The sequence below is a fragment of the Pinus tabuliformis genome, chromosome 7, assembly GCF_031772625.1.
Source record: "Pinus tabuliformis cultivar Carrire ecotype Pingquan chromosome 7, CPIR1, whole genome shotgun sequence".
Classification (NCBI taxonomy): Eukaryota; Viridiplantae; Streptophyta; class Pinopsida; order Pinales; family Pinaceae; genus Pinus; species Pinus tabuliformis.
In genome coordinates this window covers 588671718-588693424 of record NC_142293.1, presented here as the reverse complement: position 1 = coordinate 588693424, position 21707 = coordinate 588671718, and the positions used below count along the sequence as shown (strand labels likewise).

General features: G+C 37.2%; 1 protein-coding gene across 7 annotated transcripts in view; it reads right to left on the bottom strand.

The window, feature by feature from the left end:
• The window catches only part of LOC149248810 (lipase-like), a 430114-nt gene that overhangs the window by 291927 nt on the left and 116480 nt on the right, over positions 1-21707 (bottom strand). For 6 of the 7 annotated variants that reach the window (XM_089458552.1, XM_089458547.1, XM_089458549.1 and 3 more), the window contains one exon: positions 519-607. The exons of the other annotated variant lie outside the window; for it this stretch is intronic. In XM_089458552.1, coding sequence (XP_089314678.1) covers positions 519-607 — 89 coding nt within the window. The remainder of the gene's footprint in view (positions 1-518; positions 608-21707) is intronic. 7 annotated transcript variants of the gene reach the window in all.

Here is a 21707-nt window from a genome sequence, read left to right as displayed (position 1 = left end):
CACTCCCACTGTGTACCTTCATTGAAAGTACTCTTTTAGTCCAACTGACCTACTTTTGCAGTGGTTTGCTGGACATTAAAAAATTATTTCATCTTATCTTATGTAAGCCACTGACAGTGGATGAGAATAACCTCAATAACCCAACCAGCATGGCACACAATATAAGGAAACAACTAAAAAGGTGGCCCACATAAGTTTCTAATCTTTTGTCCAAGAATCACAATCGAATTGGCTTCTAAGCCAATTGTCACAATCCATGCCATTAAACATCTTGCATCATTCCATGAGAAGGAATCCTTCAGATTCCCCATAAAGCTGTAGGGAGTCTAGGGACATTCAAAAACTGTCAAGAGAGTTACCATTTTTACCTATTCTATGATGAAAGCATGAATACTAAGCTTTTATTTTGTTACCTTCCGCACGATAAGCTTACCTTTATCATTGCCATATATATTCTGCCAAATAACTTAACAGTTCATCACTTTAGTTAGAAACTAAACCAGTAATTAATGTATTACCGTAGATGCATATTCTGCAAGAATCTTGGCAACCGTGCGATTATAGATGTGTCCATGATGTTTGGGAACCAGAATCCCTGTCCTCAAATCTACATTAGAAAAAAAAAACAGTTTCAGTCAAATATACCAGAAAAATGAAATGTTACTACTACAAAAGACTGATACTTTATTGATGGAAAACCCTATATGAGACACAAGCACAATATCCAACACCATTCATACCATCTCTGCAGCATATCCAATGCTCTGATACCAAAGCATACCCATCTCAATCTGCCCTTCTTTGGCCCACAGATACCAAAAACCATAAAAAATTCCTTCTCACTCACATGATGTAACTATGCCTGCAGCTTCCAGCAGCTCTGAAACCAGACTTATATGCAACAATAATATGAAATAGATGTTGATCAGTGGTTTTCATTGATGTCAACCCAAGTAGCACCAAGGGCTACCCCGATCTTGCAAGGCATTTTGACTTGACAACTCATATTATTTTGCATCAAAGATCTTCTTGATGGATTCTAGTCGGCGAGATGTTTCCGTTGATATATGGTAGCCTCTCAGTTCTTCACGGTTTGAGAGTTATTTGCATTTGAAGTTAGTAACCCTAGTTAGTGGGCTAAAAGCCTATGGGGTTGTGGCATGCACTCATAATTGGTTGTGGTCATTGAATAGTCAATAATTAATAATATTTTTTTTGCTCCTAAAATCCCTCCAACGTTCACTTGTTGAGGACCCTCTCAACTCAAGACATTCATATAAATAATGACCCTCATATCCTCCTCTAGTAGGGATTTTGTGGCTTCAAACGGGCCATCGTGGCATTTTCGCTATAACTTTTTTTCTGCGAAGCTTCAAAATCTGAAATTAAAATCCATTTGAGCCGAAATCTTGATGAACCTCGTGACCGAATTTCAGATCTTGGTTCGCTATATTTCCGGAGACATGATTTGAGAAAGTTAGGGTTTTTGCAAGCTCCTGAATTCCATGTCAAACAGGTGACGTTGGGAAAATCGTCATAACTTTCTCTCTAAGCATTGGATTCAAATTTCGTAAATAGTCACAGAAAGAGGACGGACTGTAGTTTGTTGAGTAGTGTTTTCAGGGCCGAAGGTCGCAACAGTGACATGTGGCACTTCGTACAAGTTCGCTCTACTGAACCAGTCTATAATCAGGTCATCGTGGGAGATTGGGCATAACTCCTTCTCGAAGAATCCAATATTGATCAGACCTGTGGGGTTGGAAAGAGGACTCACAGGACTACCACAGGACGAAATTTCAAACCCTGCAGATCCGAAATTACATAGATACAACAAATTCAATATCGAGCTCCTAGAAGGAAAGAAAAGGCATGCATTCAAGGATCACTACAGCAAGGACCATACATCAACAGTCAAGGGTAATTCTCCTACAGCAAGGTATGTATGATTAGTGTTTACATTTGAAATATGAGTATCATCTCTGACATACGTTTTTGCAAGACAACGTAAGTACATACAGGGTCTCGGTTATATCTCTATGTCTCTATATGTCACAGTTAGTTTTGATACCACATTTCGAATGTCATATTCTTGATACTACACATTTGATGCTACATATTCTTGATGCTACACCAAGTCTACTAAATCTATATGATGTTGTAAGTTCATGTTACTTGTCTTATCATAGTTGATAGAATGGTCTTTGTTGTTGTACTTAGAACTTGGTCCATCACAAGTCTAAGGTCTGTCATCAACTTTTATTGTACATATCTTTAGGTTAGTTTTGGATATAGTCTTGCATAGAGTCCAGGCCTATATCAAGAGTGGGAGTCTTTGTTTACTATTGCAACAAGTCAACAACAAAAGTGACAAGCACACTTCAGGTACGCATTGTAATTTTAATTTGTATTTATTCATTATTATGCACTTACACGTGTTTTGCAAGCAAAGGTAAGTTGAAGGGTATTTTGTTGATCTAGAAGATCCTTGACTTTGAATAGAGTAACTTGCAGTTGTAAGAATGAAGAAAAGGAAGAAGAGGAAGAAGAACTCCAGATGAAGAATTCGCCTACTTCACGCAGAAAATGAGAATGGGTACAGGAAAATTCAAAGGTAAACTTCCATTAATATGTTTTCACTGTGGTGAGGTTGGGCATTTTGCAGCCAAATGTCCTCACAAAAATGAGGTTGTTACGAATGGAAAGAAAGGTCCTATGAAGTTCAACAAGCAAGGCAAGAAGAAATGGTTTTGCTCCTAAAATCCCTCCAACATTCACTTGTTGAGGACCCTCTCAACTCAAGACATTCATCTAAATAATGACCCTCATATCCTCCTCTAGTAGGGATTTTGTGGCTTCAAACAAGTCCTCGTGGCATTTTCGCTATAACTTTTTTCTGCGAAGCTTCAAAATCTGAAATTAAAACCCATTTGAGCCGAAATCGTGATGAACCTCGTGACCGAATTTCAGATCTTGGTTCGCTTTATTTTCGGAGATATGATCTGAGGAAGATAGGGTTTTTGCAAGCACCCGAATTTCATGTCAAACAGGTGATGTTGGGAAAATCGTCATAACTTTCTCTCTAAGCATTGGATTCAAATTTCGTAAATAGTCACAGAAAGAGGACGGACTGTAGCTTGTTGAGTAGTGCTTTCAAGGCCGAAGGTCGCAACAGTGACACGTGGCACTTCGTACAAGTTCGCTCCATTGAACCAATCTATAATCAGGTCATCGTGGGAGATTGGGCATAACTCTTTCTTGAAGAATCCAATCTTGATTAGACCGTGGGGTTGGAAAGCAGACTCAGAGGGCTACCACAGGATGAAATTTCAAACCCTGGAGATCCAAAATTACATAGATACAACAGATTCAATATCGAGCTCCTAGAAGGCAAGAAAAAACATGCATTCAAGGATCACTGCAGTAAGGACCACACATCAACAGTCAAGGGTAAGTCTCCTACAACAAGGTATGTATGATTAGTGTTTACATTTGAAATATGAGTATCATCTCTGACATATGTTTTTGCAAGACAACGTAAGTACATACAGGGTCTCGGTTATATCTCTATGTCTCTATATGTCACAATTAGTTTTGATACCACATTTCGGATGTCCTATTCTTGATACTACACATTTGATGCTACATATTCTTGATGCTACACCAAGTCTGCTAAATCTATATGATGTTGTAAGTTCATGTTACTTGTCTTGCAATAGTTGATAGAATGGTCTCTGTTGTTGCACTTAGAACTTGGTCCATCGCAAGTCTAGGGTCTGTCATCAGTTTTTATTGTATATATCTTTAGGTCAATTTTGGATATAGTCTTGCATAGAGTCCAGACCTATATCAAGAGTGGGAGTCTTTGTCTACTGTTGCAACAAGTCAACAACAAAAGTGACAAGCAAACTTTAGGTACGCATTGTAATTTTAATATGTATTTATTCATTATTATGCACTTACATGTGTTTTGCAGGCAGAGGTAAGTTGAAGGGTATTTTGTTTTGTTTTGGGATTGGTTTCGCCGGGCAAATTTTGCATGCAAGTAGAAAAAGATTCAAGTACAACTTCAAGCCATAATCCAAGAGCAGAAGTATCAAATCAAAGGAAGCATTGCATGTGTGAAGAATAGTAGCCCAAAGACAGTCCAAAATTTCGCTTTTCTTTTCTTCTTCTAATCCTTATCTTCTTCACAACTTTTCCTCTTCTGTGATCGAACTCTTGTGTGAGTGAGTTGTTAGTTTTTGTAGCATCATATGTGTTCTAGCCTTGAAATTTTGTGGAGAGGCTAAAATACATGAGACCTCCAAAACCCAGAAATCATTTCTAGAAATTTTGCTTAGAAATGACTTCATTAGATTATTAGTAAGTTTTTAAATATTTCCTAAGTCTAAACTTAGGGAATATGGTTAATTAATTAGAATTAATTGAGTCAAGGCGTGAATGACCTAGAAAATCACACGGATCAACTTCAAGTTAATCCTAGCCATCGATTAAGATTTAATCTTGGCCGTTGGAGTTGCAACAGAGGATTATAAGAAGAAGTCTATGGGCACTTGGAGAATACACTTCAGTGGCTCGATTTCATGAGTAGATCAATTTCCAAAGTAGCAACAGTCAGTTGCCGGAGAGAGAGCCAGTGAGATCGAAGCAGTGAGAGATGGGTAGAGACAGTGAAGCCGAAGGAAGGATTCCAGATCTAGTGAGTGCATTTGCAAAGAGGCAAGTGAGCCACAATGAGTCTGACGCAGAGTTGCGCAGTAGCCTCTAGAGGCAAAGTCGATTCGCTGAGGAAGATTGACGTTTTCAGTTCCAGAGGCCAGGAAAGAGTCCCAAAGTGCCAGAGAAGCGCCTTTCTGGTCAGAAGGCAGAATGACTTCATCAGAATCCACCAGAAGGCAAGCCGTCTAGCTAGCTACGCATAGCAATGCAGAGGCTGACGCAGTGCCTTAGAAGGCCAAAATTCTGATGGCAAGTGGTGCCGGGAAATTGCTTGTGGGGTGAGGCAAATTTCCTCACTAGATTTTTGCCAGTATTTCTCTATAGTATTGCCAATTTCGAGATCAAGTTGTACTCAGATTATTTCACTACTGCTTAATAATAAAAACCCTTAGCTGCTGCACCGGTTTTCCCAAGTTGGGTTTTTTCGAGGATATTAGTCCAAAAATAACTGTGTTATTTTATGTGTGTGTGCTATCATTTCTTCCAACGTTTATTCTTCCGCAGTTTTATTTGTGTAGGTTGCAGTGTGATTTATTCAGTATTTACTGTAGCAAACAATAAATAAATTGTTAAATTAAATTAACAATTAGGAGAATAATTTTTAGTTGTTGCAATAGGATTCCGGTTTTCGGAATTTTCACATGAGTGAGAGTCCTTTGAATGAGGCCGAGTGCTTCTATTTATAGGCTCCTTTGAGTGTCCTAACAGGCCGACTTGTTCCTCTTGGTAGGTCAACTTATCATTCTTTGAAGGCCGACTTGTTGTAGCATTGTGACAAGGTCTTGGAGGGTCTATTTGACACGTTTAAATTTTTTCTTTACAATATACATGCCCAAAAGGGTCTTCCATAGATGACAATACCTCAATTGAATTGTTGACTTAATGGCAAGCCTTAGAAGCACTCAATGGGTGCTTGACCTATAAATCAAATAACCTTGAGCATGAAACCCATGCCTCAAGAATGACAATAATAACGTTATTTTTCTCTTTACATTAAATATATAAAATCATGATTAGATATGTCATTATGAAGTTTGAACCTAGTTACACATTTCAACATTCCCTCTTAACTAGGGAGGTATTCATAATCCATACAAGGTACTTGGACATTCTCATACTAAAGAATTCTCATAAGAAGAGTCGGATTGGTAGCCATCTCATAAGCTATCATATCAACTTATATCAATGCATCTTATTATACCAACCAACATTGTCACATAGCAAGGCCTTAACTAACAACTCTATCTCTCCAAAAGATCAAAGCACAATGCTGGCAAGACCAATGATTTATAGATACCTAAATCATTCTCTCTCAAGGCACATACCCCACCCGGGTGTTCAAAGGGTATGTCCTTTGAGGACAATTCCTGTCTTGGAATAACATATCCTCAAGGAATTTCCCCTTCTACTACTCTTGCCTATTGGATGCCCTACTACATCTTCAAAGAGTATCAAAATCAATCTCAGATGCTTACCCAATCCTCAATTCTTTCTTCATAACATGAAGACAAGAATGATGTGTCTATCTCTCCCTCTTAACTATGGAGGATATAATCATTCCTATAAAAAGGAATATACTCAAGCTTCCTCTTAACCAAGGACTTGCCCAAGCTCCCTCTTAACTAAGGACTTGTTTCCAACAACAACTCTCTGCTCTTTGGTGGAGATCATGGTATTATCAGCTGCTTCTAGGGCTCCTTCTTTTGATGTCATGAACTTCAACTTCTTCATCATGGAGCCTTCACCTTATAGATTTTCTTTGAAGGGCATTGACCATCCATCACTTTCCTTCAATGGACCATAGGGTTGAACCAATATTCATGTCATCCTTCTCTTCTAGTCCACATCTAGCTTTTCTTCATACAACTACCGCTTCCAGGACATGTTTCTTTCAGGATCTTCCATCCAATCACAAGAGTACTAGTTGTAGAAGACATCTACAACTCTCTCTTTTGGTAGCCTTGTAACAACCCAACCAGATGTTTTCAAAAATGAACATTAGATTGAGATTACCTTTTTATGATGGCCTTTCATCATGACATCAACTTTATGCAACATCAACATCCTGCACATGAGTGACTCCATCTCCAAGACATTCAATATCAAGGGTCTTCTTCTTTTCCAGACTTTATCATAGTCTTTATACCTTCTCCGTGGAGATGTCATAGCTAATTCTTCTAGTTATCAGATGTTGATCACTTATCTTATCTTACTATAGTTGCATCTTTTCATGAACTCTTCTTCCTTTCTTCACATATTGCTTTCTCAGGAACTTCTATACATAGTTCCTTCATCATAGGAACCATCATTGTCAACCACCTCATCTTCCATATGAGGTCATATTATGTTGATTTCATCTTATGAATATGTAAAAGAGTTCAAGGCACATTATCTGTATGCCTTCATGCTTCATTATAATGGAAGAGATTTTTCTTCTTTGATCATGCTCATGAGATCGAACTTTCAACCATGTTATCTACAACTATATGATGACATGACTTTATCTATCAAATATATACATACCTTTTTCTTCTCTTGGTCATCTAGGCTTCCTTCTAGCAACTTTCTTTCCTTGCTTGAAGATGAAAGTACTTCAAACAACTCAAGATGCTGCACATCTTTGTCACCTTACCTTTCCAGTGGATCCCACACAAGGTGGATCGTAGACTATTAGTGAGACACTTGCTTCTTCCAAGTAGAGGTGAACCTTCTAATGAATATTCTAATGGAGGATCTTGATTATCCTCATCTAGCAAATGCTCCTTCCTTATGATTATGATGTATGATGATTTCTTTATCTTCTATCATGCTAGATGACTTTCTTCCAACCATATATACTGCTACTATGGTTGTCCTTATATGTTTCTAATGGAGATGCCATGAATTACTTTCTTTCTTACAACCATGTAGACTTCTACTTCATTTATCCTTTCAAGCTTCTATGACAATGTCACCTCTATTTCAATTCTAATGCATCTTAATGCTAGAGATGCTTCCAATCATGATTCCTATGTTCTACAAAACTGAAAAGAGCTAAGTGAAGGAGATTATCTCAATCATAGTAGAGATATTTCACTTCCTCCTTCTTTGATTTCTTCTTTTCTGATTCTTCCACCTCTTCGGTAACATGGGCTTCATTTCTTTCCTTTCTCTTCTTCTTGTCCTTCTTAAGCTTAGGACAATTCCGTTTAAAGTGCCCATATTCATTACATTCATAGCATTGTATCTTTGACATATCGATCATTTTTTTTTGTGAGGACCAAACTTTCCTTTTCTCTTGGCCATGGCAGCATATGCTTGAACTTGTTCATTTGAGCCAACTTTGCTTTTTGCCTTCAACCTAGTTTATTCAATCTTACATAATGACCAAAGTTCACTAAATGGAGTAGCTTCCTTCTTTCCATAGATACTTGATACAAAGTTACCCCATTCATCAGGTAGTGTATTGAGCACAATGGTGGTCATTTCTTTTTCAGACATTATTTCCCCTAACTCTTGTAGTTGGTGTCTTATTTGTGACAACCTCATAAGATATGAGGCTATCCTTCTTCTTTTGATACCTTCATTTTGTATAGCTTGGTTCTCAAAGATATAACTTCTCCTACAGTGCTTACAGAGAACAATTCTACCAATTTATCATAGATTTCTTTCGATTTCTCCAACTTTGCTACGTAAGGGATGAGGGGATCCTTGATTGATTCTATAAGGATTTTTTGAGCCCTTATTTCCCCTTTCATATACTTCGACAATGCTTGAGCTTCCTGTTATGATGTTTTGGAGATTGAACTGTTAACATGTCCAATAACTCCATTCTCTATGAGGATTAAATCTATCCTCTTATTCCATGAAGGGAATTTGATGGCCCAACCAAGTTATTGTTTTCCTTGCAGAATGAATGTTAGGATATTCCAATTTCCGACACATAGGAAATAGTTAAGTATAACTTGGTCTAGTGTAGAGTTAGGTAAAGTGTGTTTCTTTACTATGTACTTTTGTAACTTACAATCCGACTGTCACGATATGTTCTAGACATGAAGTGATCGATGGTTCATTCTCTCATCGGTATTACTGACACTTGATCGTGGCTTAACACCCGATTGGTCCATGATCTCTATTTAAAGAGTATGGAGGGTCATTTGTAGGGTGACCATTCATGAGAGAAGCTTATGTAAATTTTCTTTCTTTTATTAATAAATTGCCTGAAGTGGCCGTGTTGGCTTAAGCTGTGGACTGTTTCCCTCTTTGAGGGTTTTAACCACATCAAGAATACCCGTGTATTGATCTGTGATCTGTTTGGAAGCGGTGTCCTTTGGTGTTCTATCTGAGGAACCTTCCCTGTAAATTCCTACATTGTATCAGAACTATTTGAGGGCTGCATCCGTTAGTGATCCAAATCCTTAGCCGATACAACTGCATCCGACTGTCGTTTCCTAGATCTATTGTTTCTGACTGCTTTCAGGCCGAGAGGACTGCTCTATTGTGTTAGAAGCATCTGTTCCAGTGAGGAACCCCTTTTGTTTCACGCGAAAAGGTTTCTGGTAGCCCTAGCTACATCATTTTTAAGATCTGGAGGTATACAATCTTTATTTGCAGTTTTAGTAATTCATCTCTCTGTTTATTTTGGTTTATTTAGCTCTCATGTGTATGCTCTTTTCCGCTACGCCTTAGTGTGATATCGGAAAATCAGAAACATTGAGGAAAATATTTAGTTTCCGGCAAAAGCTAACTTCAAGCCATAAGATTTGATGCAATGTTGCATTTATCGTTATCGAGATTAAATCGGCGCAGGGAAAAAATCGTAACATACAAAAATATTCATTTTTTTTCAATTTTTTAATATCTAAAGCATCTACAACATAAAATAAATACATTGACACATAAATATGATAAAAGAACTAATATATAAGATGTTTAAAATCATTTCTAGTGCCACATCACACATAACAGTGAATCATGTCTTGAATAGTAAGTCCTGACTCATGACTCCCAACTCAGCCTCAAAATATCAACAAAAAATATAATAATGTATCTCATATCATGAGTCATAATGTCATATACAATGAAATGAACCAAATAACTAAAGTCTAATACTACTGATTTCCTTTGCCCCTCTAGATGTAGATGTCGATGGAGTTGGCAGTGGACTCTACGGTACTCTAGAAGCTAAAGAACTAGGAGCTACAGGAGGTAGACCATGTCCTCTACTGGTGATAGGGGTAGCTTGGGTAGGTTGTGTCACCTACTCCTCATAAAAATAAAAAAATTAAAATTAAAATAAATTAAAATTAAAAATTAAAAAATATATATATATATATATATATATATATATTATTTAATTTAATTAATTTATTTATTTTTAAAAATCGCAATTTTTTTATAAAAATCGCCAAAAAAAATATACATGTATTTATCGGCCGATAATATCGCCGATTTCAAAAACTTGCAATTTTACGATATAATCGCGATTAGTGCAACACTAGTTTGATGTTTTTTGCATGTCCCTGTTGGGTTGTGTGGTTTTTTGTTTTGTAGGCAAAAATGACTTTTTCAAGTAAGCATGAACTCCAAAGCTTTAGTGACTATAAAAAAAAAAAAAAACCCCTTCCTCTTTTCCAAAATTACTAACCTTTTAAACTAGCTCACTTGGTCCAAAGTTACTTTATGAGAATAGAGGTCTTGGGTTCAAGTCTTTCTTTTTGTTGAGTTACTTTTTCAAAAAGCACATTTAGCTTATGTTTCAAAGTTACTTTATGTAAAAGTGTTCTCACCCATTATAAAAGTGAGTCACTTATAATTCTAAAGTCTCTTTATCTTTTATTTAAGTTACAATTTAGTGGGTAGCTCATAAAGTACCATTGTAAAAGTGACTTTCACTTATTTATAAAAGTGGGTCACATATTTTTTTAAAGTGAGCTAATTAGATTAAGTTTAGAAAGAGGTGGGGGGGAGAGGGATTTTTTTTTAAATTTAACATTATCATTCACTTCCGCACATTCACGTACTTCGTCAGCATCTTCAACAACTTTTTTTCAAAAAGCCATAACTCCTTCATCCGGAAGCCATTTTCAGAGCCGTTTTTTTTTAATCGTCCTAATTTTTCGAGATCTTTCCATTGGAACACTTAAGTTCGACATCTACAGTGTCAGTTTCTGTTAAATGGAAAGTCCATATCAAGTTATTCTTGATAGCATCAACTACTTCCAATGGTTATCCTACATTGTGGATTTATTTAGAAGTAAAGGTTTTTATAGAATAGCCTGAGGCCAATAATCTAAACCTAAAGATGAAGATAAGGCAGCCAAATGGGAAAATAAGCAAGATCAAGCACGTGGGTTGATAGGGATGTGTGTTTCTCCAGACCTTAGATTCCATATCGCAGAACTTGATACCCCCAATGAAGCAATGAAACAATTCAACAAAGTTTTTGCAATTAAAATGAAATTAGAGCCCATCAACTCGAAAATGAGTTGCTTACGTTGGACCCTAATAATTTTTCTTCCATTGAAGATTTTTTGTCCAAGTTCAAGACCCTTAGACTTCTCTTCGAATGTGTTAAGGTTAAGAAAGAAGATGGTAGCCTTATCTATTCTATTCTTACAAAGTTAGGACCAACCTACTCTGTGTTTATTTCCACCTTCCATTCTACTAGAGAAGCCTTTATTTCTCAAGGACAAGCCTACAAGTCCCCCTCTTTTGATGCCTTTTGTGATTCTTTAATAAGAGAACAAGAAAAACTTTTACATCTTGGTCTTTTTAATCTTGGAAACTCTTCTAAGAAAGCCTTAGCCACCTACAGTAACCAAGTTCAAAGAATCTTAAGAAGTAGCATCCTAAAAAGAATGGTCCTAAACCAACCAAGGGTCCTAAGCACTTTCAGTCTCAAAATGAAAAATCAATTCAACAAAATGATAAGGAAAATAAAAACAAAGGGAAGAAGACTGATAGACATTGCAGGTTGGAGATATGGTACTTCTTTGGGATCGCAAGAATGAAAAACTAGGAAAACACAAGAAATTTGACAGTTTATGGCTGGGACCATACATTATCCGAGACATTGCTAGGCCGAACTCATTCCACTTGAGCAAATTGGATAGTGAACCACTTGACTTACCTGCGAATGGTCTAATGCTCAAGCTATTCTTCAAAGATGACATCTGATGCCATGGGGCATCCTCTATATTATTCTGGATTCTCACATTCCTACAGTGCAGCAACGTGTCCCCAAGTAGAGCCAGATGCTGACCACTACATGTCAACAACGCATAGCAGTACACCCCCTTTTTTCGCAAAAGGGATAGCGCTTGATCAATGTGTCCATGCCATCCGACTATCATCATCAGCCTAATCATGTTATTTTTTAAACCCAGTCAGCATGTGTAAATTGTAAATAATCTCAGTAGATCTGTGTCATGTATGTAATTGCCTAGGTAAACCTAATCTAGTGATGATCTACATTCCGGAAGGTTTTTTGTCTCACCGATCCATGTTCGGCAGAGTTTTCCTTCAGCCTAACCCCAAAGCCGAAATGGATTTTGTCATTAGAATCTTAGGGGAGTCATAGTGTGTTAGATCGAGTCTATGTAAAAGTGATTTGGGAATAATCCTAACTATTTGGTTAGGATATTTTATTACAAATTGCTTGATCTGCTAGATTATGTTTGTATCGCAGTACTGGGTAGTCTATCAGGGTCTATGTCAAATGGGTTTTCCCCTTTGAGATCTAAAAAACGTAAAAATCATGATGTAAATGTCTTGAGGGTTAGAGAAATAATTTATCCCCTCATAAGTCCTAAGTCCTAAGTCCCATGTCCTAGGTCCTAGGTAATTTTAAATTTTCCAAAGGCTAAATTCAAGGGTCTTTTAAAAAAAATATATATTTAAGAGGTCCAGGGACTAAGGTTAAATGATTATTTTGCTAAATTTTATGCCCTTGGTCCCTTGGGTTAAGTCAAAGTCAAAATTTTGAGGAAATTAATTGAAAAATTTAATTTTTGAATTAATTAAAATGCATTTAAATGATAATTTCGAATTTCCTCATAAATTTTGAAAATATGTGTGGCATACTGACAAATCTAGCTATTTAGAGCTTTCAGCGTGTGATTAATGTAATTATTTAGCTAGGGTTTTAAAAGTTTCATTATTGTATATTTTGTTTCTGGGCATTTTGCTATTATCATTGCAGGTACAAATCTTGAAAAATTTTCGGGGTTTTCATTAGACAAATCTGAAGCAGGGTGATTTAAAATTTACTGGAGAATTTGGAGGGTTTTCTGGTCCATCTCTGCTGCTGCCTAGGTTTTCATTTCAATGGCTGAGAAGTTTCAAATTTTTTAAGGCAAGCTATGTTCATTCACACAGTTTCTCCTTCACGCTAGATCTGCAAACAAATTGTTGTCTTCGAGCTCCATCCCCATCCGTTGTCCCTCACTGCGTCTCTTTCATCTCCCCACGCTGCTAGAGCCTCTGTCCAGCTCTCTTCATCAACACGCAGCTCCTTTCTTCCTTACGCGAATTTCATTGCTCCATTGCTGTCATTGCACCTTTTGAAACACCCTCCTGCAAATCGCTCCTAAACTTGCATCTAATCCGTAGCTACGATCTTCCTTCACCTCTGCCACATCACCCCACACCCCTCATTCCTCTGCCAGCCAGATCTCTCTCAACCCTCAGCGCGCCCTTCCATTTCGTGGCTTCCTTCCTCCACGCATTTGCTGCCAAACCTGCATACATACCCATTCACGACTCGCTACCATACCTACGCGGCTCCTCCATCCGCTTTTCTTTACACGCTGCCCATCCATCGATCCCCTTCAACCTTCACGCCAAACTTACATAATAACGACAATCTTCTCTCATCTCCCAAACCCGCAGTGCATTGCCATCGGTCTCCTCACATAATCATTTCCACGCCCGAGCTCCTCCTTTCTGTCACTCGTTTGACCTGCAGATACACAATATAACACAATTTCGAATTCTTTTTTTTTTTAATGTTTGCAGCTAGGGTTAATAGTATATGTTCACTAGATTTTCATTTAATTTGGATTTAGTTTTGAGTTTTATTTAGTTAGGATTTAGACTTTATATTTTTTCTTTTTTGTTATATATATAGATTAGGTGTTAGTTTTTATTTTGATTTCTTTTAGCTTAGCTTTTAGTCTTTAGTTTTAGTTTAGTTTAGTTTCATTTCAAATAAAATATTAAAAAAAAAAAAAAGGGGGTTTTGATTTTGAATTTTCTTTTTCAGGTTTTGATTTATTTTCATTTAGATTTAAATTTCTAAAAAATAAAAATAAAAAATTTCATAAAATTTAAAAAAAGCCTTAATAATAAAAAATAAAAAATAGAAATTTTAAGCTTAGCACATTTAAAAGAAGTTCAGTTGTCAAATTCAAAAAAAAAAATCGTGCTAAGATTAAAATTTGAAAGAAAAATTTTATGGTATTAGTGTTTCTTTTTTACTATAGTTAAATGTGCTAAAAATTTTATCTAGAGATTAACTATTTGAAGGTCGTCCTTGCTTGAATTTTATTTTATGCTCATTACGTGTTAGATATTTTACAAATTCTTCAAGCAATCATTAATTATTTCATAAGCAGCAGCAGCTAATTGATTACCTTGGAGCATTGACTCCATAAGGCACTGGTGTTAATCAATTAAAAATTTAATCAAATTTTAAGTCTTGTTGAGCCTTAATCAAGTTTTCGATTGCCTCGCTGTGTCTCCCGAGCTAGTTGATCCCAGCTGGTTCTCCTTCATCTCGTTTATCCATAGGGTCTACCCCCCTTAGCTCGATGTAGGGAGACGGCTTAAACAGAGAGATCGGGGATCAGGGTGACAGCCCCCGGTCTGAGCGTTGTCGCGATGCTTAGACACTTTGTGCGACAACATTTTTTGGCGCTGTTGGTGGGGATAGAGTTTTTTCTGTCCTTGGTTTCCTCAACATTCGTCTCGTTTCTTTCCTCTTGTCCTTTCCTCTCCTTGACTCCTTCCGTTCAAGTTTTTCCGTGTTACACTTTCTGTCTGGGTGGCGACTCCACTTCATTTACCTTCCGCAAGGGTGTATACTAGAAGACATCCAAGCAGTTTGGTTAATCCTGCTCCTGATCCTGAAAGGGCTCTCAGAGTATGATTACACAAACTTTCTTCTCGTGCACTTCTTGTTAATCTTGGACAAGAAGCCCTCTCTGATATCTGCTTGCTTTTTACTAGCCCGGTCGAGCACGACATCATGGATATATTTGCCCCTTGCAATTTTTCTAATATTCAAGATTATCCCAATGATATTCCTAAGCATGGGATGGATAAATTACCTATCTTTCAGGGAAATAATGTAATTAGTGCTAACTTGCATCTGAAAGCTTTTAGTTCATGGCTGGGAAAATATCAATGTTCCACCAAGTCTCTGGGATGGGGAGACGCGGGTGCGGGGAGATGCACAAAGGGGACGTGTGGGAGAACCCTAAAATTTTAGGGAAATTTAGGGGAGACGGGGAGACGTCGAGGTATATATAATATAATTTTTAATTATATATATTATAAATTTATATATATGTATATAATTTTGAAATTTTCATGTTCATATTCATTGTTCAATAATGCTAATTCATCAAGATTCAATACCATAAGATTCAATAATAAAATTCAATACGAAATTCAAATATTCAAATACAATGTACATTGATCCATATCAATTATCATTCATCAATCATCATTCAATAATTTACATCATTCTATAATTTACATTGAAAACCAAAATAATAACTGAATCTAACATATATTCCAAACAGTTGTTTCTATATGATTAAATCAAAAAGTTATAAATAAATTAACTTCTAATATATCTGACCAACCTCTGCTATTTCGCTTTGGTTTTCACTAAAAGAATGACGATAGATGAACCACATACTTGTAATCTTACAATGCTCTTAATTTGTTCACGGTCTAGAGGTTGGAAAACAATATACTCATCAATGCGATTCATGAACTCAGGGCGGAATGTCGTTTGAGCCACTTCCATAACCCTGTTCTTCATTCTCTCATACAGTTCCTCTTTTGAGCCAGGTTCATCATCAAGCCTACTTAGAATGTACTGAGAACCAATGTTTGAAGTCATAATAATGACAGTGTTGGTGAAGCTTACAGTTCAACCATGAGAATCAATGACCCTTCCGTCATCTAAAATCTGAAGTAGAATATTGAAGGAATCTGTATGTGCCTTCTCAATTTCATCAAACATAATAACTGCATAAGGCCTTCTACGTATAGACTCAGTCAACTGTATCCCTTCTTCATAACCCACATACCCTGGTGGTGCTCCAATCAGCCTTGAAACTGCATGCTTCTCCATGTATTCACTATGTCAATCCTCACTAGAGCTTCATCAATATTAAATAAATAGGATGCAAGAGCCTTAGCTAATTCTATTTTGCCAACACCTGTTGGGCAACGACTGCTAAGTGCTAACAGCAAGCCGTTGCGTGGAGAAGAGTGAGGATGCACTGAAGCTCTCGTGGGCGCAGTGAGAGCAAATGGAAGAAAAAAATGCGTTGAGGTAAGAGCATAATGAATGGCGGCAGAATGAAAACTTGAAAAGTGGAGTTAACCCTAACTTGTTCATGTAATTTTTTATTTGTAATTGTTAATTTAGTTTATTTTTATTTTTTATGTTTTTTTAATAAATTAATTTTCATTTTAAATTTTTTTTTTTTTGGTTTATAAAGGGTAATTAGACAAAAATGAAGGGGGGACGCCCAGAAGTACCCCTTTCGAGGAGTCGAGTCTCCCACATTGGGGAAACGCACCCCCTTGCGTCTCCCCGAGTCTCCCCAAAAGGGGGACGTGGGGAAACGCACCCCCGAGAGTCTCCCCGTCCCGGGTGCGTGGGGTGTGAGGGGTGCGTGCACCCCACCTTGGGGGACGCGTCCCCGTGGAACACTGGAAAATATGCAAGGGCTGCTGATTTTAATCATGAAGATGTTAAAATGACCCTTTTTGTTCTAACCTTGAAGGGCGATGCTTTAGATTGGTTTACGTAAAAGCCTCGAGATTCATTTGATTCCTTGCAATCGATTGTTAATGCCTTTAAGGAAAAGTATGGAGATAAGAGAGAAGGAAGACACCTTGTGAAAGCTATTAGCATAATCAAAAAGAGAGAGAATGAAACCGCTGAAGAATTTAACAAAAGGTTTAATGATATTATTAAGGAATTACCTCAAGTTTATAATCCTACCGAAAAATCTCTCCAAGCTTTTTATATTGATGCCTTTAGCCCTGAGCCCTCCTATGAGTTGAGACGTGCTAAACTTCCCGATTACAGGGATTGTCAAGCCTTAGCAATGGAACTTGAAAAGGATAAGGCAGCATCTGGGAAGTCTAAAATCCCATGTTTTGTTAAGGCTTCAACGAAATTGAAAGAACCTAAAGGAAAAGAAGTTCAAGAACCTGATAACGAACTTGTTCAGAAATTACTGCAAAAGATTGAAAGCATGGAAATCAATCAAGCAAAATTAACCTCTAACCATGCTAAAGAAATAGCTACTTTGCAGAATAGGTTGGTCCAAATGGAAAGAACTCAAACGCAAAACTTCCAGCCTAGAAATAATAATAATAATCGAAATAACAATTGGCAGAAGAAAGGTCAATCTACTGAGCAGAGACCTCCTAATCCGCTTGAACATGCTAATTTGGTCGATGACGCTCCGCCTTATTGTCGGGCTTGTGATGCTCTTCATGAAGAGGCTACTTGCCCCATATTTAGAAGAATTTTTGATATGGAATGTTTGGGGCAGGTAATCAAATAAATGTAGTGGGTAAAGAGTTTCCTTTGTCTATGAAAGACTGGATGGAAGTTAAGGAAAATAGTCGAGATGTTATGCATCCCTCGTCAGCTTTTAGTATAAATAATTTTGTAAATGAAGATGATATCATGGTTAAGTTATATGGTGAAAAACCTTCTCCAGAGCAAATCATGGAAATTGCTAGAGATAAAGGTTTAACTTATCAGAGAAGGGATAAAAATCAGAACGGGAATCAAATTCCCCCTCGGACGTTTAACCCAGGTTCAAACTCTGGATTAGATCTCGATTTGGGAAGTTGGTTTAATAATGCGAAAATCTGGGTTCCTGTCTCCGAGATTGTGAAAATCCCTTCCTAAAGAGCTAAGTTACTAAAAGCTATTGAAGGTTCTCAAGCAAATGTTTCTCAACAGAAAGCCTTGGAGGTTGATTATCACGATGCTCCTATATATTTTCAAAGTTTAGATTCGGATAACAAGGATCATCAGCCTTTCTTTATCACTTTAATGGTTAATGGATATAAATTGAATAATTGCATGCTGGATTCCGGTGCATCAGCTTGTATCATGACTAAGAGGGCCATGGAACAGCTTAATTTAAGAGTTTCTAGACCCTATTACAATATATGTGCCATGGATTCTACGAAGATTGAAGTTCATGGTTTGTTCAAAGATTTACAAGTTCATTTATCAGTTTACCCTGACATTATGATTGTTATGGACATTGTTGTTGTTGATGTGCCTAATGCTTGGGGTATGCTTTTATCTAGAAAATGGGCCTCTTATTTAGGAGGGAGTATTCAAATGAATTGGTCATATGCTATGATTCCTTCTCCTAGAGGTGATGGTTTTGTGAGACTTAATAGAGAGCCCGAGAGAAAATTCCATGTTGAAAATCCTAAGAGACCTCATAATGAGATAATTAAAGAATAATCCGACATTGGGAATTATGCTATCATGTCTAATTTCATAGTTCCTCCTGATAATAAGGTTGATAAAAAGATTAGGGATCTCAATGATAAAGTTTGGTACATGTATTTTGATGGTGCATCGTCTAGGCATGGTAAAGGTGCAGGAATAGTGTTAAAATCACCCCTTTGTCATATTTTCAAGTTTGCCTATCGATTCGAATTTGAAGCAACCAACAACGGCATTGAATATGAAGCTTTTTTGTTGGGTCTTGAGTTGGCAAAGGCTTTAAGAATCAAGTTGCTTAGCATTAAGGGGGATTCTGACTTAATTGTCATGCAGCTTAAAAATAAATTTACATGTAAAAATCAAAGGTTAAGGAATTATCGAAACGCTATATGGGATACTATGGAACACTTTGATGCCCTTGACCTTGAAGCTATCCCAAGAGAGCATAATAGTTCGGCAGATGAGCTTGCCGTAGCTGCTTCTACTTTGCAATTGTTTGATGGGCTAATTGAGGATAAGATTAAAATGGAAGTTATATTTAGACCTTTTGTTCCAGATAACTCAGAGCATTGGCAAGTCTTTAATGATGAAAAGCAAGTGATTCGTTTTCTTGATAATTTGGATGAGTTTGAAAATTTTCGGATAAATTCTGAGGAGGATGGATCTGATAATCATGAGCATATCATAAATCCTACTCCTAGGAATGTGGTTTCTTTAGAACAACACTTTGATAGGCATGATGCCACAAAGTTGAAAGAGGAGAATAAAATGGATCCGGGCGAATACCTCGAGGTAAACATTGGCACTCCTACGAACCCAAAGATTGTTAAAATTGGTAAGGGTACTAATGTTGAAGAAAGAAAAAAATTGACCAATTTACTTCGCGAATATCGAGATGTTTTAGCATTTTCTTATGATGAATTAAAAGGTTATAGGGAAGACGTCATGGAACACACTATCCCTTTGAAAGATGAAAATGCTAAACCCTTTCGTCAGAAGCTTAGGCAGATTAATCCTAAGTTAGCCCATTTGGTTCAAAAAGAGCTTTCAAAGATTCTTGCAGCAGGGATTATTGCTCAAATGAGACATTCGACATGGTGTTCCAACCTGGTGATTGTTAGGAAAAAGAACGGTACGATAAGGCTTTGTGTCGACTTTCAAAACCTTAATCTAGCATGTAAGAAAGATAATTACCCTTTGCCAAACATGGAGACTATGTTGCAAAGAGTAACTGGTTCTGGAATGATGTCATTGCTAGATGGTTTTTCTGGGTATAATCAAGTATGGGTTAAAAAGGAGGATCTTCATAAAACTACATTCACCACACCATGGGGTACTTTCAAATACATTATAATGCCGTTTGGATTAACCAATGCTGGGGCTACATTTCAAAGGGCTATGGATTATGCCTTCAAGGGTTTAATTGGGAGATTTATCGAAATTTATCATGATGATCTTACTATTTTTTCTAAGGATGGTATTAGTCATATAAGTCATCTTAGGCAAGTTTTTGATAGATGTAGAGAGTACGGGATTTCTTTAAATCTGGCTAAGTCTGTTTTTGGAGTAATCGAAGGGACATTACTTGGTCACATCGTTTCTAAAGATGGAAACAAGATTGATCCTGAAAGAGTTGAAGCAATCCAAAAGATTCCTCTTCCCCATAATCTTAAATCCCTTCAGCCTTTCCTTGGAAAAACAAATTTTCTTAGAAGGTTTATTCCAAATTACGCAGAAATAGCTAAGCCTACTCAAAGTCTTCTGAAGAAAGATGTAGAATTTGTTTGGCAAGAAGACGACAAAAGGGTTTTTCAGGAAATCAAAGGCGTTATTGCAAGAGCCCTCGTTTTAGTTAGTCCTGATTACTCTAAGGATTTCATGATTTTCTCTTTCGCTTCTAAAGATACCACTGCTGGTGTCTTATTGCAGAAAAATAAAGATGGTCACAAGCAGCCTATTTCTTTCATGAGTAGAACGCTTCAAAATTCTGAATTAAAATACAATACCATGGAAAAGCAAGCCTATGCCTTAGTCAAATCTCTTAAGCATTTCAAGACTTATGTGGGTTATTCCAAAATCACTGCTTTTGTCCCACATTCCGCTGTTAAGGATATATTAACTCAAACTGATTGCTTAGGGACTCGTGCTAGGTGGGTTACTAAAATACAGGAATATGATTTAGAGATTAGACCCACCAAGTTAGTCAGAGGCCAAGGCCTGGCTCAAATGATGACCGAAGGTATTGAAAAAGCTCTTGGTTTGATTTGTCTTAACAATCTTTCTTCGCCTGAGTTGCAGAGATTAGGAGAGCAAGAGTGGTACAAGGACATTGTTCATTGCCTGATAAATCTTACATGTCCTAAACATTTAGTCGCTCATAAGAGAAGGGCTCTTAGATTAAAAGCCACTAAGTATTGCCTTATGAAGGATGGCCTTGGATGGAGAAATCCTGAGGGCATAGTACTTAGGTGTGTTGATGAAATTGAGTCCAAGAAGTTAGTTTCTGAGTTTCATTCAGGATTTTGTGGTGGTCATTACGCTGCTAGAACTACTGCCCACAAAATTCTGAGAGCTGGTTATTATTGGCCTTCGATTTTTTCTGATGTGCATAAGTTTGTTAGAAGTTGTCAAGCCTGCCAACTGTTCACTGGGAAACAGAAGCTTGCTGCCCTACCCTTACAACCTGTCATTGTGGAGGCACCTTTTCAGCATTGGGGTCTGGACTTCATCGGGAAGTTTCATGAAAATTCTAGCAATGGCTACTCATGGATTTTGACTACTACTAATTATTTCACTAAATGGGTTGAAGCCATCCCTGCTAAGAATGCCACTGAAAAGGTCATTATGGATTTCATTGAAAATAATATCATTACTAGATTTGGTGTCCCTGCTAAGATCACTACTGATAATGCCAAGGCTTTTAGTTCTTCAGAATTTTCATCTTTTTGTTTCAAGTATGGCCTAAGTCACAGGACACGTCCTCGAGGGTCCTGTGTCCCATATTTTACGTACTGGACACGAAAACGGCCCTAATACGTGTCGAATACGGTTTTTATCGTGTCCTGTAAAATGGAATACGTATTCGCCGGTTTTCATCGTGTCCTGAATTTGGAAAACGCGTATTTCGTTGGTAGAAAATGTTGCCTGCATAAGCTGCAAATTTTTTTGAAAGAAACAAATAATTTTTGAGTGGGGCAGCTTAATGATCAAGTCTAGGCCCTAGTATTGATATGCTATTCATGGTAATGTTAAATTCTTAAAGTACAAGTGACATTCT